Source organism: Saccopteryx bilineata, chromosome 12 (assembly GCF_036850765.1).
Source record: "Saccopteryx bilineata isolate mSacBil1 chromosome 12, mSacBil1_pri_phased_curated, whole genome shotgun sequence".
NCBI classification, from domain to species: domain Eukaryota; kingdom Metazoa; phylum Chordata; class Mammalia; order Chiroptera; family Emballonuridae; genus Saccopteryx; species Saccopteryx bilineata.
The window spans coordinates 57,488,660-57,512,270 of record NC_089501.1 but is presented as its reverse complement, the minus strand read 5'-3'; the positions used below and the strand labels follow the sequence as shown (position 1 = coordinate 57,512,270).

Below are 23,611 nucleotides of genomic sequence, written 5' to 3'. Positions count from 1 at the left end.
GCTGTGTCTGCAGACGACACCGTCACTGACACGAGAGGTGACAGCAGACTGAGGGGCCCCTGCCCCCCACAGACTGAGGCGGGCTGAGTTCTCAGCTGCGAGCGCACAGAGCCGAGGCTTTGTAGTATCACTGATTACCTATCGTTTCCATACGATCATCTGCACACCTACGCTGCCACGCCCTGTATATGACGAACTCACAACTCAACAGGAGAAAACCAAAGAATTCAAGTGAAGAGTGGGCAGAAGAGCTGAGCAGACATTTTCCCAAAGGAGACACAGATGTCCGGACAGGTATGCAAGGTGCTCAAAACCACTAACCATCAACAAAGTGCCAATCACAACTCCAGCGAGGCACCACCTGTGTCTGTGGGAAGGGCTAGCTTCAAAGAGACGAGAAATGTAAGAAAAGGGAACCCTCGGCACTGCTGGTGGGAATGTAAATCGGTGCAGCGACTATGAAAGCAGTATGGAGGTTTGTAAAAAACACTAAAAATGGGCAGCATCTGAGAGCTTGCTCCCTGGTGTGTGCTCCATCTGGCTCAAATAAACTCATGAAAACTCCCTACTGGCCTGATGTTTCTTGTGTCGACATTTACTGGGCGCAGCTGGCCGGATTCCAGACGGCCCCCGGCCCCATTCTGCAGACGCGGCCCAGGGACAGGCACGAGCCAGGCCCAGCTCCTCCCGCACGCGGCGAGAACCGGGGTGAGTGGCTCTGGGACTCCTTGTTTAAGCAGCATGCCATGACGTTGAGCTGCTCTTAGAAAACCCTTGAGGTGAATAATGGTTGAGATAACTCAGGGAAAGAAACAATGTGTTGTTGCTTTTAATTGTGGTTTTTGAACTGGACCGCTTACTGAGAGCCTGAGAATCTCTGCTGGTGGACGAGGGGCTGAGCACACTCAGCTCCGAGAGGACTGGCTTCCCGGCCGACAGCCGCGCGGTGACGACAGCGGCTCGTGTCCCGCATCCCGGCAGAGGCGGGTGCCGTGCAGTCCGGCCGGCCCCAGAGAAGCCGGCGGGAGCCCGGGGGAGCGGGCAGGGCACCCTGAAGCGGGCTCACCCGGGGGGACGGTGCCCTGAAAGTCACTACAACTCTGGAGGGATCTGGGGGCCTCTCAGTGGACCTCGCTCGGGCACTCCTGAGTGACCAGGAACCTGGTGGGGCAGCGTGAGGAAGGGTCCTCCAGAGAGCAGAGCCCTGGAGGGAGGCCCGCCGCACCGGCCCTGGGGAGAGGGGCACACCAGGGCCAGGTTTCCCAGAAGTCTGTCTGGACTGCACGGATCTCAGCACTCACACTGACGAGCCTCCAGGTCAGCAAGACAGCCAGCCTCCCAGGGACAGCAAGACGGTTGGGACGATGACCCTCTGATGCCTCTAATTAGTATTTGCACAGACATTAGAAAAAACCTGCTATAATGCAGGAATGGAAGACATTTCATTGGTCATTCAAAGAGGCTCTAGATAAATAGATTAAGCTGTGACATCATCTAAATGTCACCCCAATTCTTTACGGCATTCAAGATGGCTGTCCTTACTGGAAACGGAAAGGCCCTTTGGCATGGACTAGTCAGCAACACAGGTGAACTGTCAAGGCCGCCACAACACAGCCTGGGTCCAGCTGTGCTCTGTCTGCTGACCTACATGTGTATGCTGCAGATGAGAGAGAACTTCCCACCTCTGGACGGCACTGCTAAAGTAAACGTAAGACAAGCACGTGCAAGGACCGCCACACAGAAGTGAACGGAGTGCTCTCAGGAGCGGAGCCAGCCTGCAGTCAGGGGGCTGCGTGCCACGGGGCAGACAGGTCACAGGACCACGCCTGAGCAGGCGAAGAGAAACGGACATCGCTGACGCCTCCGACCAGGCGCTCCACACTCAGACCCGGAGCGCAGCGGCCGCAGTGGCGGCAACACCGGCCTGCAGAGCAGCACACAGACCAGGGCAGAGCGGTCACGTGACGAGCTCCTCGGGACGTCCTGGGAACAGTGCGGTGTAGGCGCGGCGAGCAGGTGCACTTCACCTGCCAACATGTCTGGTGCTAAGGACGACGACAAGGGAAGGCGTGTGAGCAGGACGGTGTGCGCAGGACACAGCAGGAAAGGTCGTGACAAGGGACGCGAAGGGGGGGGGGTGACAGACAGAGCTGAGACCGGAAGAGAAAGCCAGGCCTCCCAGGCATGGGCGGAGGGTGAGCTAGACACACGCAGTTCAGAGCTGGAACAAGAGGCTTCTTGAGCAGCAGACAATAAAGGCACCTGCTAATTTTCTTCCCGAACTAAGAGGCTGGTCACTGGTGGAAGCTTGGAGCTCAAGGTGAGAGGCTCGAGACAGATCTCAAACATCCCACAAAATCCTCAACGTCCAGAGTGCTCCACAAGATGTGTGACAGCCCAGTGCTCGCCCTGGACAGAGAGGCAGAGGGCTGACCACACCAGTGGCCTCTCTGACCCTCTCCTTTGCTAGGATTGAAAGTAACAGAATAGCCCTGGCCAGTTGGCTCAGTGGTAGAGTGTCGGCCTGGCATGCAGGAGTCCCAAGGTTCGATTCCCGGCCAGGGCACACAGGAGAAGCGCCCATCTGCTTCTCCACCCCTCCCTCTCTCCTTCCTCTCTGTCTCTCTCTTCCCCTCCCGCAGCCAAGGCTCCATTGGAGCAAAGATGGCCCGGGCGCTGGGGATGGCTCCTTGGCCTCTGCCCCAGGCGCTAGAGTGGCTCTGGATGCAACAGAGCGACACTCCCTGGTGGGCGTGCCGGGTGGATCCCGGTCGGGTGCATGCAGGAGTCTGTCTGTCTGTCTCTCCCCGTTTCCAGCTTCAGAAAATTACAAAAAAAAAAAAAGAAAGTAACAGAACAAAACACAGAGGTCACTGATAACCCAGCGAGAACAACCAAGTAGAATTCACCACACACGTGACCTGTCCAAAGACCAGCACAGAGAAAGTAACACGCCACCGCCGGCCCGAGTCCGAGCTCCGGAAGCGAAGGCCGTCACGGGACAAACACAGTGGGCCGTGCAGAGGAGTCCAGCAACAGCGGCTCATGCCGTGCTCCTCGGACGGCTTCCCCTCAGTGGATGTTCCGGCTGCTCTGAGCAGCAGGGAACCCACGGCCCACGTGGCAGACACTCATGTAGCTAAACATCAGTCACCACAAAGCAAGTCTTCCTCCTCCTCCCTCAAAACCTCACTGGCTTCCCAGGACAGGCCCACATGCAAGTCCTCCGGACGGCACCAGGGGGCAACAGAGGACAGGCAGCCTGAGCTCCTGCAAGACTGTGGTTCCCTGAGCAGAAGGGAACACCCCACCTCTTCACAGAGCAAATCCAGTCTTGTCCTACAGCAGTGCTGGTCAGCCCGGTCCCTACCGCCCCCTGGTGCTGGTCAGCCCGGTCCCTACCGCCCCCTGGTGCTGGTCAGCCCGGTCCCTACCGCCCCCTGGTGCTGGTCAGCCCGGTCCCTACCGCCCACCAGTGCTGGTCAACCCGGTCCCTACTGCACACCAGTGCTGGTCAACCCGGTCCCTACCGCCCACCAGTGCTGGTCAACCTGGTCCCTACCGCCTCCTAGTGCTGGTCAACCCGGTGCCTACCGCCCCCTAGTGGTGGTCAGCCTGGTCCCTACCATCCACTAGTGGGCGTTCCAGCTTTCATGGTGGGCGGTAGCGGAGCAACCAAAGTATAAAAGATAGATTTAACTATAGTAAGTTGTTCTATACAGATTTATTCTGCCAAACTGAGCGAAAATCCGACATAAAGTACTTGGTAAGTAATTATTATTATATGCTTTAAATTGCCGTCACTCTGCTTTATAAATTTTATAAAGTAAAGCGACTTCCCTACTTTATAAATCATGACTGTGGAACTGGTGGGCGGTTAGAAAATGTTACTACTAACAGAGATACAAAAGCGGGCGGGGGATATTATAAAGGTTGACTACCCCTGTTCTAAAGGAAAAAACTAAAATATTTTAAAATAATTTAGAAACCAGCCCCGACTCTCAGTGTAAAGGAAATCAAGACCTTTTTATCTTTTTCTTCTCTGAAACCAACTAAATCAGTAAGAACCAGAACCACAAACCCACTTTGAATTTCTAAAAAGTAAAATAAAAACCCTAAAGCCATGCGACCTCTGCCTGATGTGGAGCCATCTATACAGTGGACCCACTGCAGTCCTCAGGGGCAGCACACACGAGATCACTGCTCTAAGCACAGTGGACCCACTGCAGTCCTCAGGGGCGGCACACACGGGATCACTGCTCTAAGCACGGTGGACCCACTGCAGTCCTCAGGGGCGGCACACACGGGATCACTGCTCTGAGCACAGTGGACCCATTGCAGTCCTCAGGGGTGGCACAGACAGGATCACTGCTCTAAGCACAGTGGACCCACTGCAGTCCTCAGGGGCGGCACACACGGGATCACTGCTCTAAGCACAGTGGACCCACTGCAGTCCTCAGGGGCGGCACACACGAGATCACTGCTCTAAGCACAGTGGACCCACTGCAGTCCTCAGGGGCGGCACACACGGGATCACTGCTCTGAGCACAGTGGACCCATTGCAGTCCTCAGGGGCGGCACACACGGGATCACTGCTCTAAGCACGGTGGACCCATGCAGTCCTCAGGGGCGGCACAGACAGGATCACTGCTCTAAGCACGGTGGACCCACTGCAGTCCTCAGGGGCGGCACAGACAGGATCACTGCTCTAAGCACAGTGGACCCACTGCAGTCCTCAGGGGCAGCACAGACGGGATCACTGCTCTAAGCACGGTGGACCCACTGCAGTCCTCAGGGGCGGCACACACGGGATCACTGCTCTGAGCACAGTGGACCCATTGCAGTCCTCAGGGGCGGCACACACGGAATCACTGCTCTAAGCACGGTGGACCCATGCAGTCCTCAGGGGCGGCACAGACAGGATCACTGCTCTAAGCACGGTGGACCCACTGCAGTCCTCAGGGGCGGCACAGACAGGATCACTGCTCTAAGCACAGTGGACCCACTGCAGTCCTCAGGGGCAGCACAGACGGGATCACTGCTCTAAGCACGGTGGACCCACTGCAGTCCTCAGGGGCGGCGCACACAGGATCACTGCTCTAAGCACGGTGGACCCACTGCAGTCCTCAGGGGCGGCACACACGAGATCACCGCTCTAAGCACGGTGGATCCACTGCAGTCCTCAGGGGCGGCACACACGGAATCACTGCTCTAAGCACGGTGGACCCATGCAGTCCTCAGGGGCGGCACACACGGGATCACTGCTCTAAGCACAGTGGACCCACTGCAGTCCTCAGGGGCGGCACACACGGGATCACTGCTCTAAGCACGGTGGACCCACTGCAGTCCTCGGGGGCGGCACACACGGGATCACTGCTCTAAGCACGGTGGACCCACTGCAGTCCTCAGGGGCGGCACACACGGGATCACTGCTCTAAGCACGGTGGACCCACTGCAGTCCTCAGGGGCGGCACACACGGGATCACTGCTCTAAGGACGGTGGACCCATGCAGTCCTCAGGGGCGGCACAGACAGGATCACTGCTCTAAGCACGGTGGACCCACTGCAGTCCTCAGGGGCGGCACAGACAGGATCACTGCTCTAAGCACAGTGGACCCACTGCAGTCCTCAGGGGCAGCACAGACGGGATCACTGCTCTAAGCACGGTGGACCCACTGCAGTCCTCAGGGGCGGCACACACAGGATCACCGCTCTAAGCATGGTGGATCCACTGCAGTCCTCAGGGGCGGCACACATGGAATCACTGCTCTAAGCACGGTGGACCCATGCAGTCCTCAGGGGCGGCACACACGGGATCACTGCTCTAAGCACGGTGGACCCACTGCAGTCCTCAGGGGCGGCACACACGGGATCACTGCTCTAAGCACGGTGGACCCACTGCAGTCCTCAGGGGCGGCACACACGGGATCACTGCTCTAAGCACGGTGGACCCACTGCAGTCCTCAGGGGCGGCACACACGGGATCACTGCTCTGAGCACAGTGGACCCACTGCAGTCCTCAGGGGCGGCACAGACAGGATCACTGCTCTGAGCACAGTGGACCCACTGCAGTCCTCAGGGGCAGCACAGACGGGATCACTGCTCTAAGCACGGTGGACCCACTGCAGTCCTCAGGGGCGGCACACACGGGATCACTGCTCTAAGCACGGTGGACCCACTGCAGTCCTCAGGGGCGGCACACACGGGATCACTGCTCTAAGCACAGTGGACCCACTGCAGTCCTCAGGGGCGGCACAGACAGGATCACTGCTCTAAGCACAGTGGACCCACTGCAGTCCTCAGGGGCAGCACAGACGGGATCACTGCTCTAAGCACGGTGGACCCACTGCAGTCCTCAGGGGCGGCACACACAGGATCACCGCTCTAAGCACGGTGGATCCACTGCAGTCCTCAGGGGCGGCACACACGGAATCACTGCTCTAAGCACGGTGGACCCATGCAGTCCTCAGGGGCGGCACACACGGGATCACTGCTCTAAGCACGGTGGACCCACTGCAGTCCTCAGGGGTGGCACAGACAGGATCACTGCTCTAAGCACAGTGGACCCACTGCAGTCCTCAGGGGCGGCACACACGGGATCACTGCTCTAAGCACGGTGGACCCATGCAGTCCTCAGGGGCGGCACACACAGGATCACCGCTCTAAGCACGGTGGATCCACTGCAGTCCTCAGGGGCGGCACACACGGGATCACTGCTCTAAGCACGGTGGACCCACTGCAGTCCTCAGGGGCGGCGCAGACAGGATTACCCGGGCTTGTGTCGGGGGCCCTTCGCGGCCAGGCCCCCGTCCACGGGCCTCTTCACGAGCGCGTGGTCCTGGCTGGGGTCCACGAACTTGAACACGTGCGACGCCCCGAACTGCACGCTCATGCCGCTCTGCAGCATGGTCGTCTCCGAGATGCGCTGTCCCTCCACATACGTCTCCGCGTCCATGCTTCTCGGTGTGACAGTGACGACTCCGTCCATGTTGGTGAGGTCACAGTGATGGGGCTGAATTCCTGAACCAAACAACTGAAACAAGAAAAAAAAATCACAGAGTCAGTAGTCTTCAAAAACAGAATTTTTAAACTGCAAGTTGAATTCCAATTTTATGACATACAATAAACTCTAGATTTTGGGTGTTTTTTTAAAGTGGATTTTCCACCAAAAGCGGAAAAGTGAGCATTTTATTTTAGCAACTACTGCCTTGATTTCAGGCATACCGTAACTTTGTGTTAAAAAGCAAATGGTCATTTAAGCCCTGGCCAGTTGGCTCAGTGGTAGAGCATCAGCCTGGCATGTGGAAGTCCCAGATTCAATTTCCCTTCTCTCTCTCTCTCTTCCCCTCCCGCAGCCAAGGCTCCACTGGAGCAAAGATGGCCCGGGCGCTGAGGATGGCTCCACGGCCTCTGCCTCAGGCACTAGAATGGCTCAGGCTGCAATGGAGCAATGGCCCAGATGGACATGCCCTGGTGGGCATGCCGGGTGGATCCTGGTCGGGGGCATGCGGAAGTCTGTCTCCCTGACTCCCCTCCTCTCATTGAAAAAAACAAAATTTAAAAAAGCATATGGTCATTTAAACATTAGATAATTTAATGGGTAAGTGCTGTTTACCCATTAAACGCTGTGCTGAGAGGGTGTCAGAATGACCCCTCATTTTATAACCAAGAAACGAGAGCACGGGAGGGAGGAGCCATCCGAGCTCAACTTAGACGCCATGATGAACTCACGGAGCGCGTGAAGCTCTGGCTCTCTGAGCACCGAGAACTATGTCCAGCTAACACGTTACGATTTATTGAATGGCTTCTGCTCTACGTGTCGGCATTTTCAGAGGTGATCTCTCTTAATCCCGAAACAGACTAAAATTGTCGCCGTCTTCTGGAGACAGCGGAGTCTCAGAGAAGTGTCTTCGTTCCTAGCGTGGACACACACGCACACCCTGATCCTCCCGCGCTGCCCTGTGAGGGGCGGGAAGGACGCAGAGGCGGACGGCGCAGCTCCGCTCCTACCTGGATCGCGCTGTCGTCGGACTTCCCGGCGCCCACCTCGGTCACGCTCAGCTGAAGGCGGTAAAGCTTGGGTTTGTCTCTGGAGTCAGAGCCATCTGTGAGAGGCAGACAGAGGTTACCTCACAAGTGACCCCACAGTGCTCCCCAAATGGCAGCATGCAACTTAACTAACTGGAGACAGAAAATTCAAATGAAGACATTGTCTACATCAGCTTCTGTTTGATGCAAGGTGCTAATAAATACTGTCATTCCTATCAACATTTCCTTCATTTTCTCTGCCACACAGCTTTGGATTTTTGTTCATGATTCTAAGGAGTGACTCTATTAGCAAATGAAGGTTGTCAAAGACACAGGGACAGTCCCTTCGGACCAGATCCTTCCTGCACAAACCTGCTGCCTACACAACACACAGGGCCACACGCTGGTGGGCACAGTGGCTCAGCAATGGAGGCGTTAGATGCACAGTCTCAGGGCTCCCCCCAGATCTCCTGGACCAGAACCCTCGGAGATGAACAACGCCCCCAAGTGCTTGTGCTGTCCATCAGCGACGTCAGGTTCCAGTGAGAGCCGCCCTGCCCACGCCCTGCTCCTGCTCCTGCCCGTGGAAGAGCCGCCCTGCCCGCGCCCTGCTCCTGCCCGTGGAAGAGCCGCCCTGCCCTGCTCCTGCTCCTGCTCCTTCCCCGTGGAAGAGCCGCCCTGCTCCTGCTCCAGCTCCTGCTCCGTGGAAGAGCCGCCCTGCTCGCGCCCTGCTCCTGCCCGTGGAAGAGCCGCCCTGCTCCTGCTCCTGCTCCTGCCCGTGGAAGAGCCACCCTGCTCCTGCTCCTGCTCCTGCTCCGTGGAAGAGCCGCCCTGCCCGCGCCCTGCTCCTGCCCGTGGAAGAGCCGCCCTGCTCCTGCTCCAGCTCCTGCTCCGTGGAAGAGCCGCCCTGCTCCTGCTCCTGCCCGTGGAAGAGCCGCCCTGCTCCTGCTCCTGCTCGTGGAAGAGCCGCCCTGCCCTGCTCCTGCTCCTGCTCCTGCCCGTGGAAGAGCCGCCCTGCTCCTGCTCCTGCTCCTGCTCCGTGGAAGAGCCGCCCTGCTCGCGCCCTGCTCCTGCCCGTGGAAGAGCCGCCCTGCTCCTGCTCCTGCTCCTGCTCCTGCCCGTGGAAGAGCCGCCCTGCTCCTGCTCCTGCTCCGTGGAAGAGCCGCCCTGCTCCTGCTCCTGCTCCGTGGAAGAGCCGCCCTGCTCGCGCCCTGCTCCTGCCCGTGGAAGAGCCGCCCTGCTCCTGCTCCTGCTCCTGCCCGTGGAAGAGCCGCCCTGCTCCTGCTCCTGCTCCTGCTCCGTGGAAGAGCCGCCCTGCCCGCGCCCTGCTCCTGCTCCTGCCCGTGGAAGAGCCGCCCTGCCCGCGCCCTGCTCCTGCCCGTGGAAGAGCCGCCCTGCCCTGCTCCTGCTCCTGCTCCTGCTCCTTCCCCGTGGAAGAGCCGCCCTGCTCCTGCTCCAGCTCCTGCTCCGTGGAAGAGCCGCCCTGCTCGCGCCCTGCTCCTGCCCGTGGAAGAGCCGCCCTGCTCCTGCTCCTGCTCGTGGAAGAGCCGCCCTGCCCTGCTCCTGCTCCAGCTCCTGCCCGTGGAAGAGCCGCCCTGCTCCTGCTCCTGCTCCTGCTCCTGCTCCGTGGAAGAGCCGCCCTGCTCGCGCCCTGCTCCTGCCCGTGGAAGAGCCGCCCTGCTCCTGCTCCAGCTCCTGCTCCGTGGAAGAGCCGCCCTGCTCCTGCTCCTGCTCGTGGAAGAGCCGCCCTGCCCTGCTCCTGCTCCAGCTCCTGCCCGTGGAAGAGCCGCCCTGCTCCTGCTCCTGCTCCGTGGAAGAGCCGCCCTGCTCCTGCTCCAGCTCCTGCCCGTGGAAGAGCCGCCCTGCTCCTGCTCCAGCTCCTGCCCGTGGAAGAGCCGCCCTGCCCTGCTCCTGCTCCTGCCCGTGGAAGAGCCGCCCTGCTCCTGCTCCTGCTCCTGCCCGTGGAAGAGCCGCCCTGCCCTGCTCCTGCTCCTGCTCCTGCTCCGTGGAAGAGCCGCCCTGCTCCTGCTCCTGCTCCTGCCCGTGGAAGAGCCGCCCTGCTCCTGCTCCTGCTCCTGCCCGTGGAAGAGCCGCCCTGCCCTGCTCCTGCTCCAGCTCCTGCCCGTGGAAGAGCCGCCCTGCTCCTGCTCCTGCTCCTGCCCGTGGAAGAGCCGCCCTGCTCCTGCTCCAGCTCCTGCTCCTGCTCCGTGGAAGAGCCGCCCTGCTCCTGCTCCTGCTCCTGCTCGTGGAAGAGCCGCCCTGCTCCTGCTCCAGCTCCTGCTCCTGCTCCGTGGAAGAGCCGCCCTGCTCCTGCTCCTGCTCCTGCTCCGTGGAAGAGCCGCCCTGCTCCTGCTCCAGCTCCTGCTCCGTGGAAGAGCCGCCCTGCTCCTGCTCCTGCCCATGGAAGAGCCGCCCTGCTCCTGCTCCTGCTCCTGCCCCGTGGAAGAGCCGCCCTGCCTGTGCCCTGCTCCTGCTCCTGCTCCGTGGAGGAGAGCTGGGGTGAGGGCAGGGCGGCTGGACTTGTTCTTGCAGCTCTGTGAAGTGCTGCAATTTCAGATCTCCCTGCTGGTAAATTTCTACGAGGGAGATGGCCTGGGAAGAACACATCTCATTTGCACGCAGGTCTGTTACTCACTCCGCACAGACTCTACTCCATCTACCACAAGACGACGTCCGTCAGCGGCTGGCTGGGTCTCAGAGCCGTCAGCAGACGAGGAACGTGCTCCCGGGACCCACTGGGTCACGAGCCTCCCGTGGGAGCCAGCCTGCGCCGCCTGCACACACTCTGCAAGGTCTCCCTGGAGAGCCACGCGGTCTCCCTGACCTGCTGCTCTGACGCTGAGTGACCTGCAGGGCCTCCGACCTGCTCCGTCAGCTGCCAGCTGCACTCCAGGTGCTGGGACCAGGGACGGAAGCTCGGACCTCGAGTGCAGAGGTCCTAGGCTACACGTGTGCCCTGAAGTCTCAGACACAGGACGCCGTCAACACAACAGCTGCGTCAGAGCCGCTGCTAATGCCAAAGTATACAAGGAACATCCCAATAAAATCTTCTATTTCTGACACCGGTCAGTCTGTGAACCCTGAGAAGATGAGAGAGTCTGACGCAGCACTGACACCAGAGGTCACCACTGGGCCGCCTCGCGGCCGCTGGACCAGCCTCATTGGACACAGCGGCAACTAAGCATTTTTTAAACAATTTTACTTTCAAGTCCAACTCCAAGTCCTGATCCAAAAGGAGGCCTCAGAACCACCTGGACTCTCCCTGGACACGGGCCGCTCCCTTCCAGACCTGCGGGGCCCAACCCCCCACGCGCACCACTCTGCTTGCTGCAGACACCACGGCCGCCCCAGGGACTCCGGGCCCTCTCGTCCTCACACGCCGAGGACCACTGACCACACCGCACCACGCTGCTCGTGCCCGCGCCTCCCGGCGGAGCCCCCGGGGCCGGGTCTCTGAAGGGAACCTCTCTATCACGGACCTTGGAACAGCGTCTGGTATGCATCCAATACAGACTTAACGTGCTAACAGTCAGCAGTTATTAACTAGAAACGAAGAAAACAAATGCAGTGTGCTCACACAGAAATGACACATGAATGATAAAGAAAACAAAAGCAGCATGTAACTGATCAAAAACAATTATTTCAATACAGTTAAAAATACCAAGAACATGAAATATATGTCTGTTTAGGGACGGAAAAAAACTCACATAATACTCTGAATTTTGAATGCTTCTGAAAGGCATCCTGTGAGCTAACCAGCATACGACACACTTTTCTCGGTCCACACCCGCCTCGGCAGACTCAGAGCCGCAGAGAAGGAGAACAGAAACCTCTCCCAGGCCCCCCCGTTCTTATCGTCCCCTCTCAACAGACGACTCAGAGACAGCCTGCCAGGCCCCCTCGCTGACCAGTCTCAACAGCAGGAAGCACAGGAACGCCTTCACGGACCCGTGGCCACGGGCTCAGCAGACGGGAGGCGAGTGTGAGTTCAGGAAGGAGGCGAGGAGAGCGGGCGGGCGGCGCTCTGGCAACTGGAACCGTTCTTCTTGTCATCCACAGCCCATCCCACCTCCTCGCTAGAGCGCCACGACCACCTCACAGGTCCTCACGCACACACAAACTCCTGTCCCTCGACACAACCCTTCCGTGTTCTCCCTGCCTCAGCAGGTGCTGCACAGCCAGCCCACCTCTGCCCCGGCTCCCGAGTCTCCCCCCGCCCGGCCCCCGTGCAGACGCCTGCAGGGCAGAGAAGTCTCTAGTGACCCCGCACACGGCACTTCTCCAGCATGTTTTATTTCACGGGGTCCAGAGTGTCAGAGCAGAGTGACAGTGCCCTTCCCTCCTGACTTCTCCAGAGGCAATCCCACACGATCCATTTTACGCATCTGTAATTAAACAACTGGATACATGTTCCTCTTTCTCCTTTCTGGGGGGCAACAATGTCAGAATACATTCAGGGTCGTCAAATGAGATATAGGACATCTAATCACATGCAATCTTGTGGGACATTCACTAAAAACTTGTTTTATCTGAAATTCACCTTTATCTGGGTGTCCTGAATTTTACCTGCCCCTGGTGCCCCCCCCCCCCACGGAGCTGCACCTGTCAGCTTTCCGTGCTGCCGTGAGGACGCAGAGGAGGGGCTGGAACAGGCCGCACCCGCGCCCCTGCGCACAGCCCGGCACACTCGGGGCCGCCGTGCCCTCGGCAGCTGGCAGAGGGAGCCCCTGGAGGCCACGCGGGGTCCCTCAGAGGGAGGAACGCTTCTCACAGAATGCGGCGCCAGCCCCTGTGCCCCGGGCGCCCTGAGGAAGGAGTCGCACACCCAGAGCACCGCTTAGCAACCCAGCACCACGGTTCAGACACTGACTTTAGAAACTTGAAGCTTACTGAAACAACCTTACAGCCCATGTTTGCTAACTCCAGTAGTAGGGGAAATACGAGCTTTCCTCAAATAGAATTGTCACAAAAACTGCCAACACTCTGGTCACAGTGAGTGACGTTGTGACAGGCATTCTGAGCACGGGCAGGTGGAAGAGGGAGGCCCATTTCTGCCCCCATTCCGTTATTCTAGAGTCTGAAAGGAATGAACACGTGAACACGTTAAAGCATCCTCTTCAGGAAGAAAACAACAAAAATACGCCCAAAGACTCTTCACATATATGTAAATACCTAAACAGGTAAAAAAATGTTTTTAAACCACTTGTTTATATTTAAAAAACACTAAACTCCATGTTTGGTTAATATCCGATGAAATCTGCATGATCACTCTGGAGAAAATTCAACTAAACCTAGGGGTTAAAAGTTAAACTTTATACAGCAAAGGAAAGTACCTGATTGTTACATTCGACACGTAAAAGAATATTTAACATGTAAAAACAGAGCTGTTTCCATCAAACCACCCACTCGAGGTGCCGTGTGAGACAAGACTGCAACACAGGCTCCAAGCACTGAGGAGGGAGAAAGAGCTCTGCCCACAGCAGAGGCGGCTCGGCTGCGTCCAGCAGGACACGCTGGGACCCCCACAGCAGAGGTGGCTCGGCTGCGTCCAGCAGGACACGCTGGGACCCCCCACAGCAGAGGCGGCTCGGCTCCGTCCAGCAGGACACGCTGGGACCCCCACAGCAGAGGCGGCTCGGCTGCGTCCAGCAGGACACGCTGGGACCCCCACAGCAGAGGCGGCTCGGCTGCGTCCAGCAGGACACGCTGGGACCCCCACAGCAGAGGCGGCTCGGCTGCGTCCAGCAGGACACGCTGGGACCCCCACAGCAGAGGCGGCTCCATCCAGCAGGACACGGTGGGACCCCCACAGCAGAGGCAGCTCCGTCCAGCAGGACACGCTGGGACCCCCACAGCAGAGGCGGCTCCATCCAGCAGGACACGGTGGGACCCCCCACAGCAGAGGCGGCTCGGCTCCGTCCAGCAGGACACGATGGGACCCCCACAGCAGAGGCGGCTCGGCTGCGTCCAGCAGGACACGCTGGGACCCCCCACAGCAGGACACGCTGGGACCCCCACAGCAGAGGCGGCTCCGTCCAGCAGGACACGGTGGGACCCCCCCACAGCAGAGGCGGCTCCGTCCAGCAGGACACGATGGGACCCCCCACAGCAGAGGCGGCTCCGTCCAGCAGGACACGGTGGGACCCCCACAGCAGAGGCGGCTCCGTCCAGCAGGACACGGTGGGACCCCCCACAGCAGAGGCGGCTCCGTCCAGCAGGACACGGTGGGACCCCCCACAGCAGAGGCGGCTCGGCTGCGTCCAGCAGGACACGCTGGGACCCCCCACAGCATGAGCGCGGGCCCTGCAGAAGGGTGTGGCCCACGGCACTGCAGGCCCGCGGCCTCTGGTGTGGGACGCTGCCGCCCGTCCACCAGGATGCTAGACGGCGGAGAGTGGTGCCCACACCGGCTCCTGCCTGCCTCTCTTACCCTCAGTGCCCTCCCTGCCCCTCCCTGCCCCTTACTCCGGGGGGGGGGGTACAAAAACCGCTCCCCCTTCCTCACTTAAGACAGCCTGAATGAAAGAGTTGGACATTTTTGCAAAATAAGCTTCTATTGCATTAAATGAGTTCTGAATATGGGATACTTAGTAGACATGAATAAAATGACAGTAAACTTACTAAAATAAGTCATTTATACTATTAAAAAACTAATACACAAAATACTCGGTCAGTTCCCACTGCTCTGCCCGTGAGATTCTGTTAGTGCTCTAGGAAGAAGTAGTAGGAAGCATAGCTTTACCTTCGTGAGTGTGATAGTCGTAGCAGGCAAAGTGATTCCTTCTCCCTGGGGTTAGAACACATGCAGAGGACCCAGGTGAAGGCAGCACCGGCGGACAGAGGCCATGCAGAACAGGTGACGCGGGAGGAGAGAGAAGGAGAGGTGAGCTGCAGTGAGGAGCGTGCGTGCTGCCCGTCAGCTTCAGAACTGAGGACAGGACAGTGCTCCAGGCAGGGCGAGTTCTAGAACTAACGCAGACCGCCAGGGAAAACCCCGCGACAAAGGTGAGTGACCAGGGGCAGGAGAGTGAATTAGTGACTCATACAGAAGGGCAGCACACGCTCGCTCAGTCTTCTGTTGAAAGGACACAGTCACATCCAAAGAAAAACACAAATTGACTTTTTAGCCCCCATGTCCCTAAAAGATAGTGTGAGCACACACCCAATCTCCGCACCCTCCCTGTGAGCACACACCCGCACCTCCGCACCCTCCCTGTGAGCACACACCCGCACCTCAGCACCCTGCCTGTGAGCACACACCCGCACCTCAGCACCCTCCCCGTGAGCACACACCCGCACCTCAGCACCCTCCCCGTGAGCACACACCCGCACCTCAGCACCCTCCCCGTGAGCACACACCCGCACCTCAGCACCCTCCCTGTGAGCACACACCCGCACCTCCTCACCCTCCCCGTGAGCACACACCCGCACCTCTGCACCCTCCCCGTGAGCACACACCCGCACCTCTGCACCCTCCCCGTGAGCACACACCCGCACCTCTGCACCCTCCCCGTGAGCACACACCCGCACCTCTGCACCCTCCCCGTGAGCACACACCCGCACCTCAGCACCCTCCCCGTGAGCACACACCCGCACCTCAGCACCCTCCCCGTGAGCACACACCCGCACCTCCTCACCCTCCCCGTGAGCACACACCCGCACCTCTGCACCCTCCCCGTGAGCACACACCCGCACCTCAGCACCCTCCCCGTGAGCACACACCCGCACCTCAGCACCCTCCCTGTGAGCACACACCCGCATCTCCTCACCCTCCCTGTGAGCACACACCCGCATCTCTGCACCCTCCCTGTGAGCACACACCCGCACCTCAGCACCCTCCCTGTGAGCACACACCCGCACCTCTGCACCCTCCCTGGGAGCACACACCCGCACCTCTGCACCCTCCCTGTGAGCACACACCCGCATCTCTGCACCTCTACACCTCCCCTGTGAGCACACACCAGCACCTCAGCACCCTCCCCGTGAGCACACACCCGCACCTCTGCACCCTCCCCGTGAGCACACACCCGCACCTCAGCACCCTCCCCGTGAGCACACACCCGCACCTCTGCACCCTCCCCGTGAGCACACACCCGCACCTCTGCACCCTCCCCGTGAGCACACACCCGCATCTCTGCACCCTCCCCGTGAGCACACACCCGCATCTCTGCACCTCTACACCTCCCCTGTGAGCACACACCCGCATCTCTGCACCCTCCCTGTGAGCACACACCCGCATCTCAGCACCCTCCCTGTGAGCACACACCCGCATCTCAGCACCCTCCCTGTGAGCACACACCCGCATCTCAGCACCCTCCCTGTGAGCACACACCCGCATCTCTGCACCCTCCCTGTGAGCACACACCTGCATCTCAGCACCCTCCCCGTGAGCACACACCCGCATCTCAGCACCCTCCCCGTGAGCACACACCCGCATCTCAGCACCCTCCCTGTGAGCACACACCCGCACCTCAGCACCCTCCCTGTGAGCACACACCCGCATCTCAAGGTCCGGCCCCCCGCTGTGGGGCCTCAGCGCAACCCTGACAGATGCTGGCTGAGGACAAGTCCAGTGGAAACAGCAGTCCTCCGCTCAGAACAAGTTGACATTTACAACTCTTACTTGTAAATGGGACACACATCAACTTCACTGACCACATCAATCTCACGCTGACTGCTAGTGAGAACTCAGCAGGAACCGGTGAAAACAGCGTGGCTTTGGAGTCAGGCTGGGCCAGCGCTTGGGCCTGCAGAACCACCACAGGCTGCACGGAGCACGGGGGCACCGGGTCTGATCTGGGCCCCGTCAGACAAGCACAGCTGCCACGCGGCCGGCAGAGCTGTGCAGTGGAGTCAGACTGAGCTCCGTCCCGGGACCGTCGCACCGTCCGTGAGAAGCCCTGGGAAGCCCCGTTCCCCAGGCACCACAGCTGCTGAGCACAGGTGTGCACGCTGACCAGGGCCACAGGTCCTCTGGCTCGGGCACAGGGACAGCGTGGGGCACAGGGACAGCACGCCTGCCCGCGGCTGCAGGGCCTGGGAGGCTCGGGGCACAGCCAGCGCCACCTGGCTCCGCCACACCCCCACACCCACAGAGCCCGTGGACTCCACGCCCAGAGAGAGCAGGTACGAGACAGGGGTCAGCGTAGCAACTCTCACTAGTGTGCGTCCCCGAGGTCGGGTCCCTGTCTCAGCAGGGCTCCATCCCAAGGCCCAGAGTGCGGTCCGGCCTGGAGTGAGCCACCCAGAGCTATCCACCAGGTAACTGAGCAGCTGACCCCCACCCGTCTCTGCTGCCGCCCCGACAGCCCTCCACCCTCCTCTGTCAGCCGCTCTGCCAACCCTCCCTGACCTAGGAACACGCCTGCACCCTCAAAGTTTGGTTTTGGAGAAAACCACCATTAATTTCCAACATGCAATGCAACATTTTAAAGAAAAGACTCAATGCCCAAAGATCCTAAAACTGAAGTTCAAGAGCAAACGGGCGTGTCAGCAGCGCTGCTCGCCACGGCCTCAGACAGCCGAGCACCGCGCACTCACACCTGCATACGACACAGTGGCACCGCCGTGTGTCCCGACCACGGCGAGACGCCACGGGCCCAAACACACTTCTCAGCCGGAGATCCGAGGGGCAAAGCAACACTGACCTGCTCCACGCAGACAGCCAATCAGCTAAGAGAAACCCTCACACATGGTTCGTACAGAGCCCACCGCCGCCAGCACACTGCCACCGAGTGTGAACGGCCGTCTCGGCCAGGGCAGCCCCAGCCTCCGGTGTGAGCCGCCAGCTGCACCCTCCCTGTGAGCACAGCACCGTGCCCGATCGTCACACGCAGTCTTGTAAATAAACGCTCGAGAATCAGAGAATGACAAAATTCACGTCCAAGAGACCGTCAAGGACCTCTATAACTGGTTCTGGTTTCAGCTCACTTTTTCTGTGATTACTGACAGAGCGTTACTTAGAAGCAGCTCCGGCCCTGGACGGAGGCTCAGTGGATAAAGTGCCATCTCGCCGCACCAAGGTCACAGGTTTGGTCCCCAGCCAGGGCACTTACAAGAAGCAATCACTGCACGACTGGCTGGAACTAAGTGAACAGCGAGCTGATGCTTCTCTCTCCCTCCCTCTCTGACCCCCTCTCCCAGCCTGTCCCCCTCCCTCTCAAATCAATGGAGGAAAAAAATGTTTTAAAGTTGTCATAAATATATATAAAAATTTAAAACCAGTTCTGGGGTCAGGGGGTGGGAGGGAGCAGCCTGTTTTCCACAGTGGATCAGAGCACAAGGCCACATGTCAGTCTTTTAAACAAATAAAGAATGATGGTGTTTATTTGAGTAACAAACATGTTACACATATCACACATATGCAAATACACATACAACACAGGGACATGCGTTTATAAAACATTCTTTAAGAATGTCAATGTATTATTCTACCTGGTAGCTCACCTGTAACAATAGCTTTGGCTTAAGAGAGCTCTTTTTTTTTTTTTCTTTATAGGGACAGAGAGAGAGAGTCAGAGAGAGTGATAGACAGGGACAGACAGACAGGAATGGAGAGAGATGAGAAGCATCAATCATCAGCTTTTCGTTGCAACACCCCAGTTGTTCACCGATTGCTTTCTCATATGTGCCTTGACCGTGGGCCCCCAGCAGACTGAGTAACCCCTTGCTTGAGCCAGCGACCTTGGGTCCAAGCTGGTGAGCATTTTTTATTTTGCTCAAGCCATATGAGCCCACGCCCAAGCTAGCGACCTCTGGGTCTCGAACCTGGGTCCTCGGCACCCCAGTCCAACGCTCTATCCACTGCGCCACCGCCTGGTCAGGCTTAAGAGAGCTCTTTAAACAAAATATTTATAGGACATGAAAATAAACTTAGTCTACCATCATTTCAAAACCAAACAAATGCCCTTCCTCTTACAGATGGATTTCTTAAATGCACTGTTAACCTTCGACGTTCTGTTCAGAACTGTCCCCACATTAAACAGGGTGACAAACACACACACAATCTGCCCCGAGAGGGGTCCCCCCGTCTGTCACTCTCAGATTACGGATTTTACAATGTTGCTTTGAAAATATTTTAAAAAGGAAGTAGATCAACTAAGCCTCACTCTCTACATTCACTACTCTAACTTCTGTTTTTCAGTATGCGATTCTGTCTAGGTGAACTTCTTTTCATGCATCTTAAGACCTTACGGTTTTGGTCATTCTACGGTCTGAAGGTGGTCAGCCACACAGCAGAGAGAGGACTCTCAGAGACACTCACCTGGGCTCAGCTCCACCAGGTAGGGCAGCTTCTCGGGTGGGGGTGCCGAGCCGTAGCCGGGCCCGTCGGCTCGCTCCTTCCCCCTGGCAGGCTTCCCGTCCAGCGGCCTCCTGCTCTTCTTCGGGACGTGGTCTGGCGGCCGCCTCTTCAGCTGGAAGACCAGAACCCCTGCAACAGGAGCACCGTCGGTCACGAGCCGGACTGACCAGCGGACCGGCACTCAGCCACCCAGATTCCTGGAGACCCTGCGCCTCAGGAACCCGCCCAGCCCGGCCGGCGAAGCTCGCCCCATGACGCGGCGTGCCAAGGGCCGTAGCGGGCGACGTGGAAAGGTCATTATTCTACATTCACAACGACCCAAGCACGTCGCATTATTGAGAAATAACACATCAGCTGAAGAATAAGTGGAAGCTGATACTGGCAAACACCCTATGAGCAATAAATGTATTCCTGCAAACACACAACACATGCACTCACAAATACGTGTTTAGTTGACCTGGTTTTTATTCAATTCAGTTGAGTTAACTCAGAATTCAAAGGAACTTCACTTTAATAAAGTTGAACTTTGTGCTGCCTGTAAAGAGCATGAAGGCAGGCAGCTCGAACAACTGCCATCCGCATTCCAGCACCGACCGGCGGACGGAGGCGGAGCCCGTCCACAGAGCAGCAGCGAGCTCGGGGCGCGGCCCTGAGAGCAAGGACACCGTGTCCCCCAGAGGCCCTGACGCCGTGTATCCCCCACAGAGTCCCCGACGCCGTGTGTCCCACAGAGGCCCCGACGCCGTGTGTCCCCCACAGAGGCCCCGACGCCGTGTGTCCCCCACAGAGGCCCCGACGCCGTGTGTCCCCCACAGAGGCCCCGACGCCGTGTGTCCCCCACAGAGGCCCCGACGCCGTGTGTCCCCCCCCCACAGAGGCCCCGACGCCGTGTGTCCCCCCCCACAGAGGCCCCGACGCCGTGTGTCCCCCCCACAGAGGCCCCGACGCCGTGTGTCCCCCCCCACAGAGGCCCCGACGCCGTGTGTCCCCCCCCACAGAGGCCCCGACGCCGTGTGTCCCCCCCCCCCAGAGGCCCCGACGCCGTGTGTCCCCCCCCCACGGAGGCCCCGACGCCGTGTGTCCCCCCCCCACGGAGGCCCCGACGCCGTGTGTCCCCCCCCCACCGAGGCCCCGACGCCGTGTGTCCCCCCCCCCACGGAGGCCCCGACGCCGTGTGTCCCCCCCCCACGGAGGCCCCGACGCCGTGTGTCCCCCCCCCCACGGAGGCCCCGACGCCGTGTGTCCCCCCCCCACGGAGGCCCCGACGCCGTGTGTCCCCCCCCCACGGAGTCCCCGACGCCGTGTGTCCCCCACGGAGTCCCCGACGCCGTGTGTCCCCCACGGAGGCCCCGACGCCGTGTGTCCCCCCCCCACAGAGGCCCCGACGCCGTGTGTCCCCCCCACAGAGGCCCCGACGCCGTGTGTCCCCCCCCCCACAGAGGCCCCGACGCCGTGTGTCCCACAGAGGCCCCGACGCCGTGTGTCCCCCCCCAGAGGCCCCGACGCCGTGTGTCCCCCCCCAGAGGCCCCGACGTCGTGTGTCCCCCCCCACAGAGGCCCCGACGCCGTGTGTCCCCCACAGAGGCCCTGACGCCGTGTGTCCCCCCCCAGAGGCCCCGACGCCGTGTCCCCCACAGAGGCCCCGACGTCGTGTGTCCCCCCCCACAGAGGCCCCGACGTCGTGTGTCCCCCCCCCACAGAGGCCCCGACGCCGTGTGTCCCCCCCCACAGAGGCCCCGACGCCGTGTGTCCCCCCCCACACAGAGGCCCCGACGCCGTGTGTCCCCCCCCCCACAGAGGCCCCGACGCCGTGTGTCCCCCCCCACAGAGGCCCCGACGCCGTGTGTCCCCCACAGTCCCTCCTTCGCTGCTCTGAAGCAGAGGAAATCGTGTGAATGGGGAAGAGTCTGGACCCACCTTTTGAAATAACAAGCTACTGAACAATCTTTAGGGTGGCAGACTGCTTTCTTTTTTATGAGAAATCTGTCCGAAGCGGCCTCATTCATCGAGTCAGCAGAGAAGGTCACTGCTGACAGACCGCGTGCTCCCACCTGCAGGAGGCTCGGTCCGGCTCCTTCACGACCAGACACGCCCACTGGAGGGTGACGGCTGGTTCTGGGTCTACCCACAAGCCTGCCGCTGCACGCGACCCTCGGAATCAGCGGAGAGAGAGCTGCAAGGCGGTGGCCCAGCCCACGGCAGAGAGTCGTGGAGAAGTCCCACCACGCACACGCCTCCTCTCCCTCCTCCGATCAATACGCAGCCGCACACCCGTCACAGCTCACGGGAGGGCCCCTCAGCCTCTCCCTCCTCTGATCAATACGCAGCCTCTCCCTCCTCTGATCAATACGCAGCCGCACACCCGTCAAGCTCACGGGAGGGCCCCTCAGCCTCTCCCTCCTCTGATCAATACGCAGCCTCTCCCTCCTCTGATCAATACGCAGCCGCACACCCGTCACAGCTCACGGGAGGGCCCCTCAGCCTCTCCCTCCTCTGATCAATACGCAGCCGCACACCCGTCAAGCTCAGGGGAGGGACCCCTCAGCCTCTCCCTCCTCTGATCAATACGCAGCCGGCACACCCATCACAGCTCACGGGAGGGACCCCTCAGCCTCTCCCTCCTCCGATCAATACGCAGCCGCACACCCGTCAAGCTCACGGAGGGCCCCTCAGCAGACGCAGTCACGCTCACCTCTGTCACTCGGCCACTCCCTGAAGATCTGCAAAGGGCACTCGTCGTCGTCCAGGATGAGCTCCTTAGCACCCTTGTCATCGGAGTGCTGGGCTCCAGGAGGAAGCATGACCTGCAAGGGAAGAGCCGCCGGCTGTGACCGCGCTGACCGGTGAGCCCCGGGGGAGTGGGGAAGAACGCGCTGCTGGGTCACCTGAACGTCAAACTGTCAGAGCACCAGAACAACTCTCACTAAACCACCAGCCAGAGTGGAAGAAAACCGTTTGAATACAAGCTCCGCCCGCTTGACGGGGTCTTTCCATTCACCCCCTCGCTCTGCCCCCAAAACAGCTAGTATTGAGTTATTTTTTTTAAACAAACTTTTCTGTGGGAGGACAGTATGTAATGTTTTACTTGAATTTCCTAAGAAAAAGTAACTCCGTTATTGTAAATTTCAATCTCTCTAAATCCCTACCCACCCACCTTTTCATGACCAAACAATTGTTGTTACAAGTTGTCTCATCTAATGTGAGATCTCTCAGGATAACCACCACAAAACACAACAGAATAGCTTTATCTTTTGTTTTTTACAGATAACCTGTCTTTATAACATTTTAATCAGATCCTTTAGATACGTTATAAGGTTATTCATTCAACAAGCGTTTTTAATCATCTTTTTAAGATAGTGCATTTACTATATTCCTAAATATTCATAACACTGTATTTTTTTGTAGTAGCCAATTATCTTCATCATCCGCAAGTGCCCAGACTAGAGAGAGCTGGGTGGCAGTGCCCACTGCCCTCACACACCCGCTGGACTCGCTCACCCTCCTTCAGCACCAACACAAACCAAACAGCACAGAAACCTGGCATGGAGCCGAGACACCAGCACCTGAACCCCTCTTACAGCCAGAGTGGACGTGACCGTGTTCTCGTAAGTGACCGTGCTGCCCGAGGACGTCACGGTGCCCACAGGACAAACGGGTCCCTCTCCTCAGACCCCCTCACTCCTCTCTGCACTACGCAGGTACCTTCAAATGTCCGGTTTAGGACGACACACTCCGTGTGCAGCAAGCAGTCTCTCCCAGCTCTTCACACTGCACTGACAGCTCTGCTCACAGCACTCACTGGTTCAGGGTCGCCGATACAGCTCAGCCTCTGCCAGGCAGGCTTGCAGGTCCAGCCGCCCAGGCCACGGGCTCCATGCTTCCTCCCCCAACTTCCCAGCTAACCGACTCCTCCAGGAAGCCTTCTCTGCTTTATCCTAATACATAAGAGCCCCGTGCTGGTTCCTCCCAGAGGGGCTGGTCTACCTCCCCTCATCACAAGCTCCTCGGAAGGCAGGAGCTAACAAGTAAGAGAAACTTAAATATCTACTGAATGATTAAAGTAGGTAAAATAATAATACATAAACGAGCTCCATGTTATATAAGTTATGAGATGGCAAACCAAGAAAAATTCTAATTCAGAGTAAAAATAATAATCAACTCTTCATTTGTTCTGTCTACCTTGCCAAGAACACGTACAACAGAACAGAAGACCACAGGGAACCCTCCAGAGACCCTGTCATCAGATGACCTCGCAGGACTGAGTGAGGCCCACGCTGCCTT

The 23,611-nt window shown here is 59.0% G+C and overlaps 1 protein-coding gene across 17 annotated transcripts in view; it reads right to left on the bottom strand.

The window, feature by feature from the left end:
* AFDN (afadin, adherens junction formation factor) overlaps positions 1-23,611 on the bottom strand; it is a 145,501-nt gene that overhangs the window by 67,174 nt on the left and 54,716 nt on the right. For 12 of the 17 annotated variants that reach the window (XM_066247700.1, XM_066247707.1, XM_066247709.1 and 9 more), the window contains exons 7-11: positions 22,023-22,134; positions 19,292-19,459; positions 14,771-14,815; positions 8,011-8,105; positions 6,771-7,033 (exon numbers count right to left, since the gene is read on the bottom strand). In XM_066247700.1, the coding sequence (XP_066103797.1) occupies positions 6,771-7,033; positions 8,011-8,105; positions 14,771-14,815; positions 19,292-19,459; positions 22,023-22,134 (683 nt within the window). The remainder of the gene's footprint in view (positions 1-6,770; positions 7,034-8,010; positions 8,106-14,770; positions 14,816-19,291; positions 19,460-22,022; positions 22,135-23,611) is intronic. The other 5 variants (XM_066247710.1, XM_066247715.1, XM_066247716.1 and 2 more) reach the window with 1 other exon arrangement.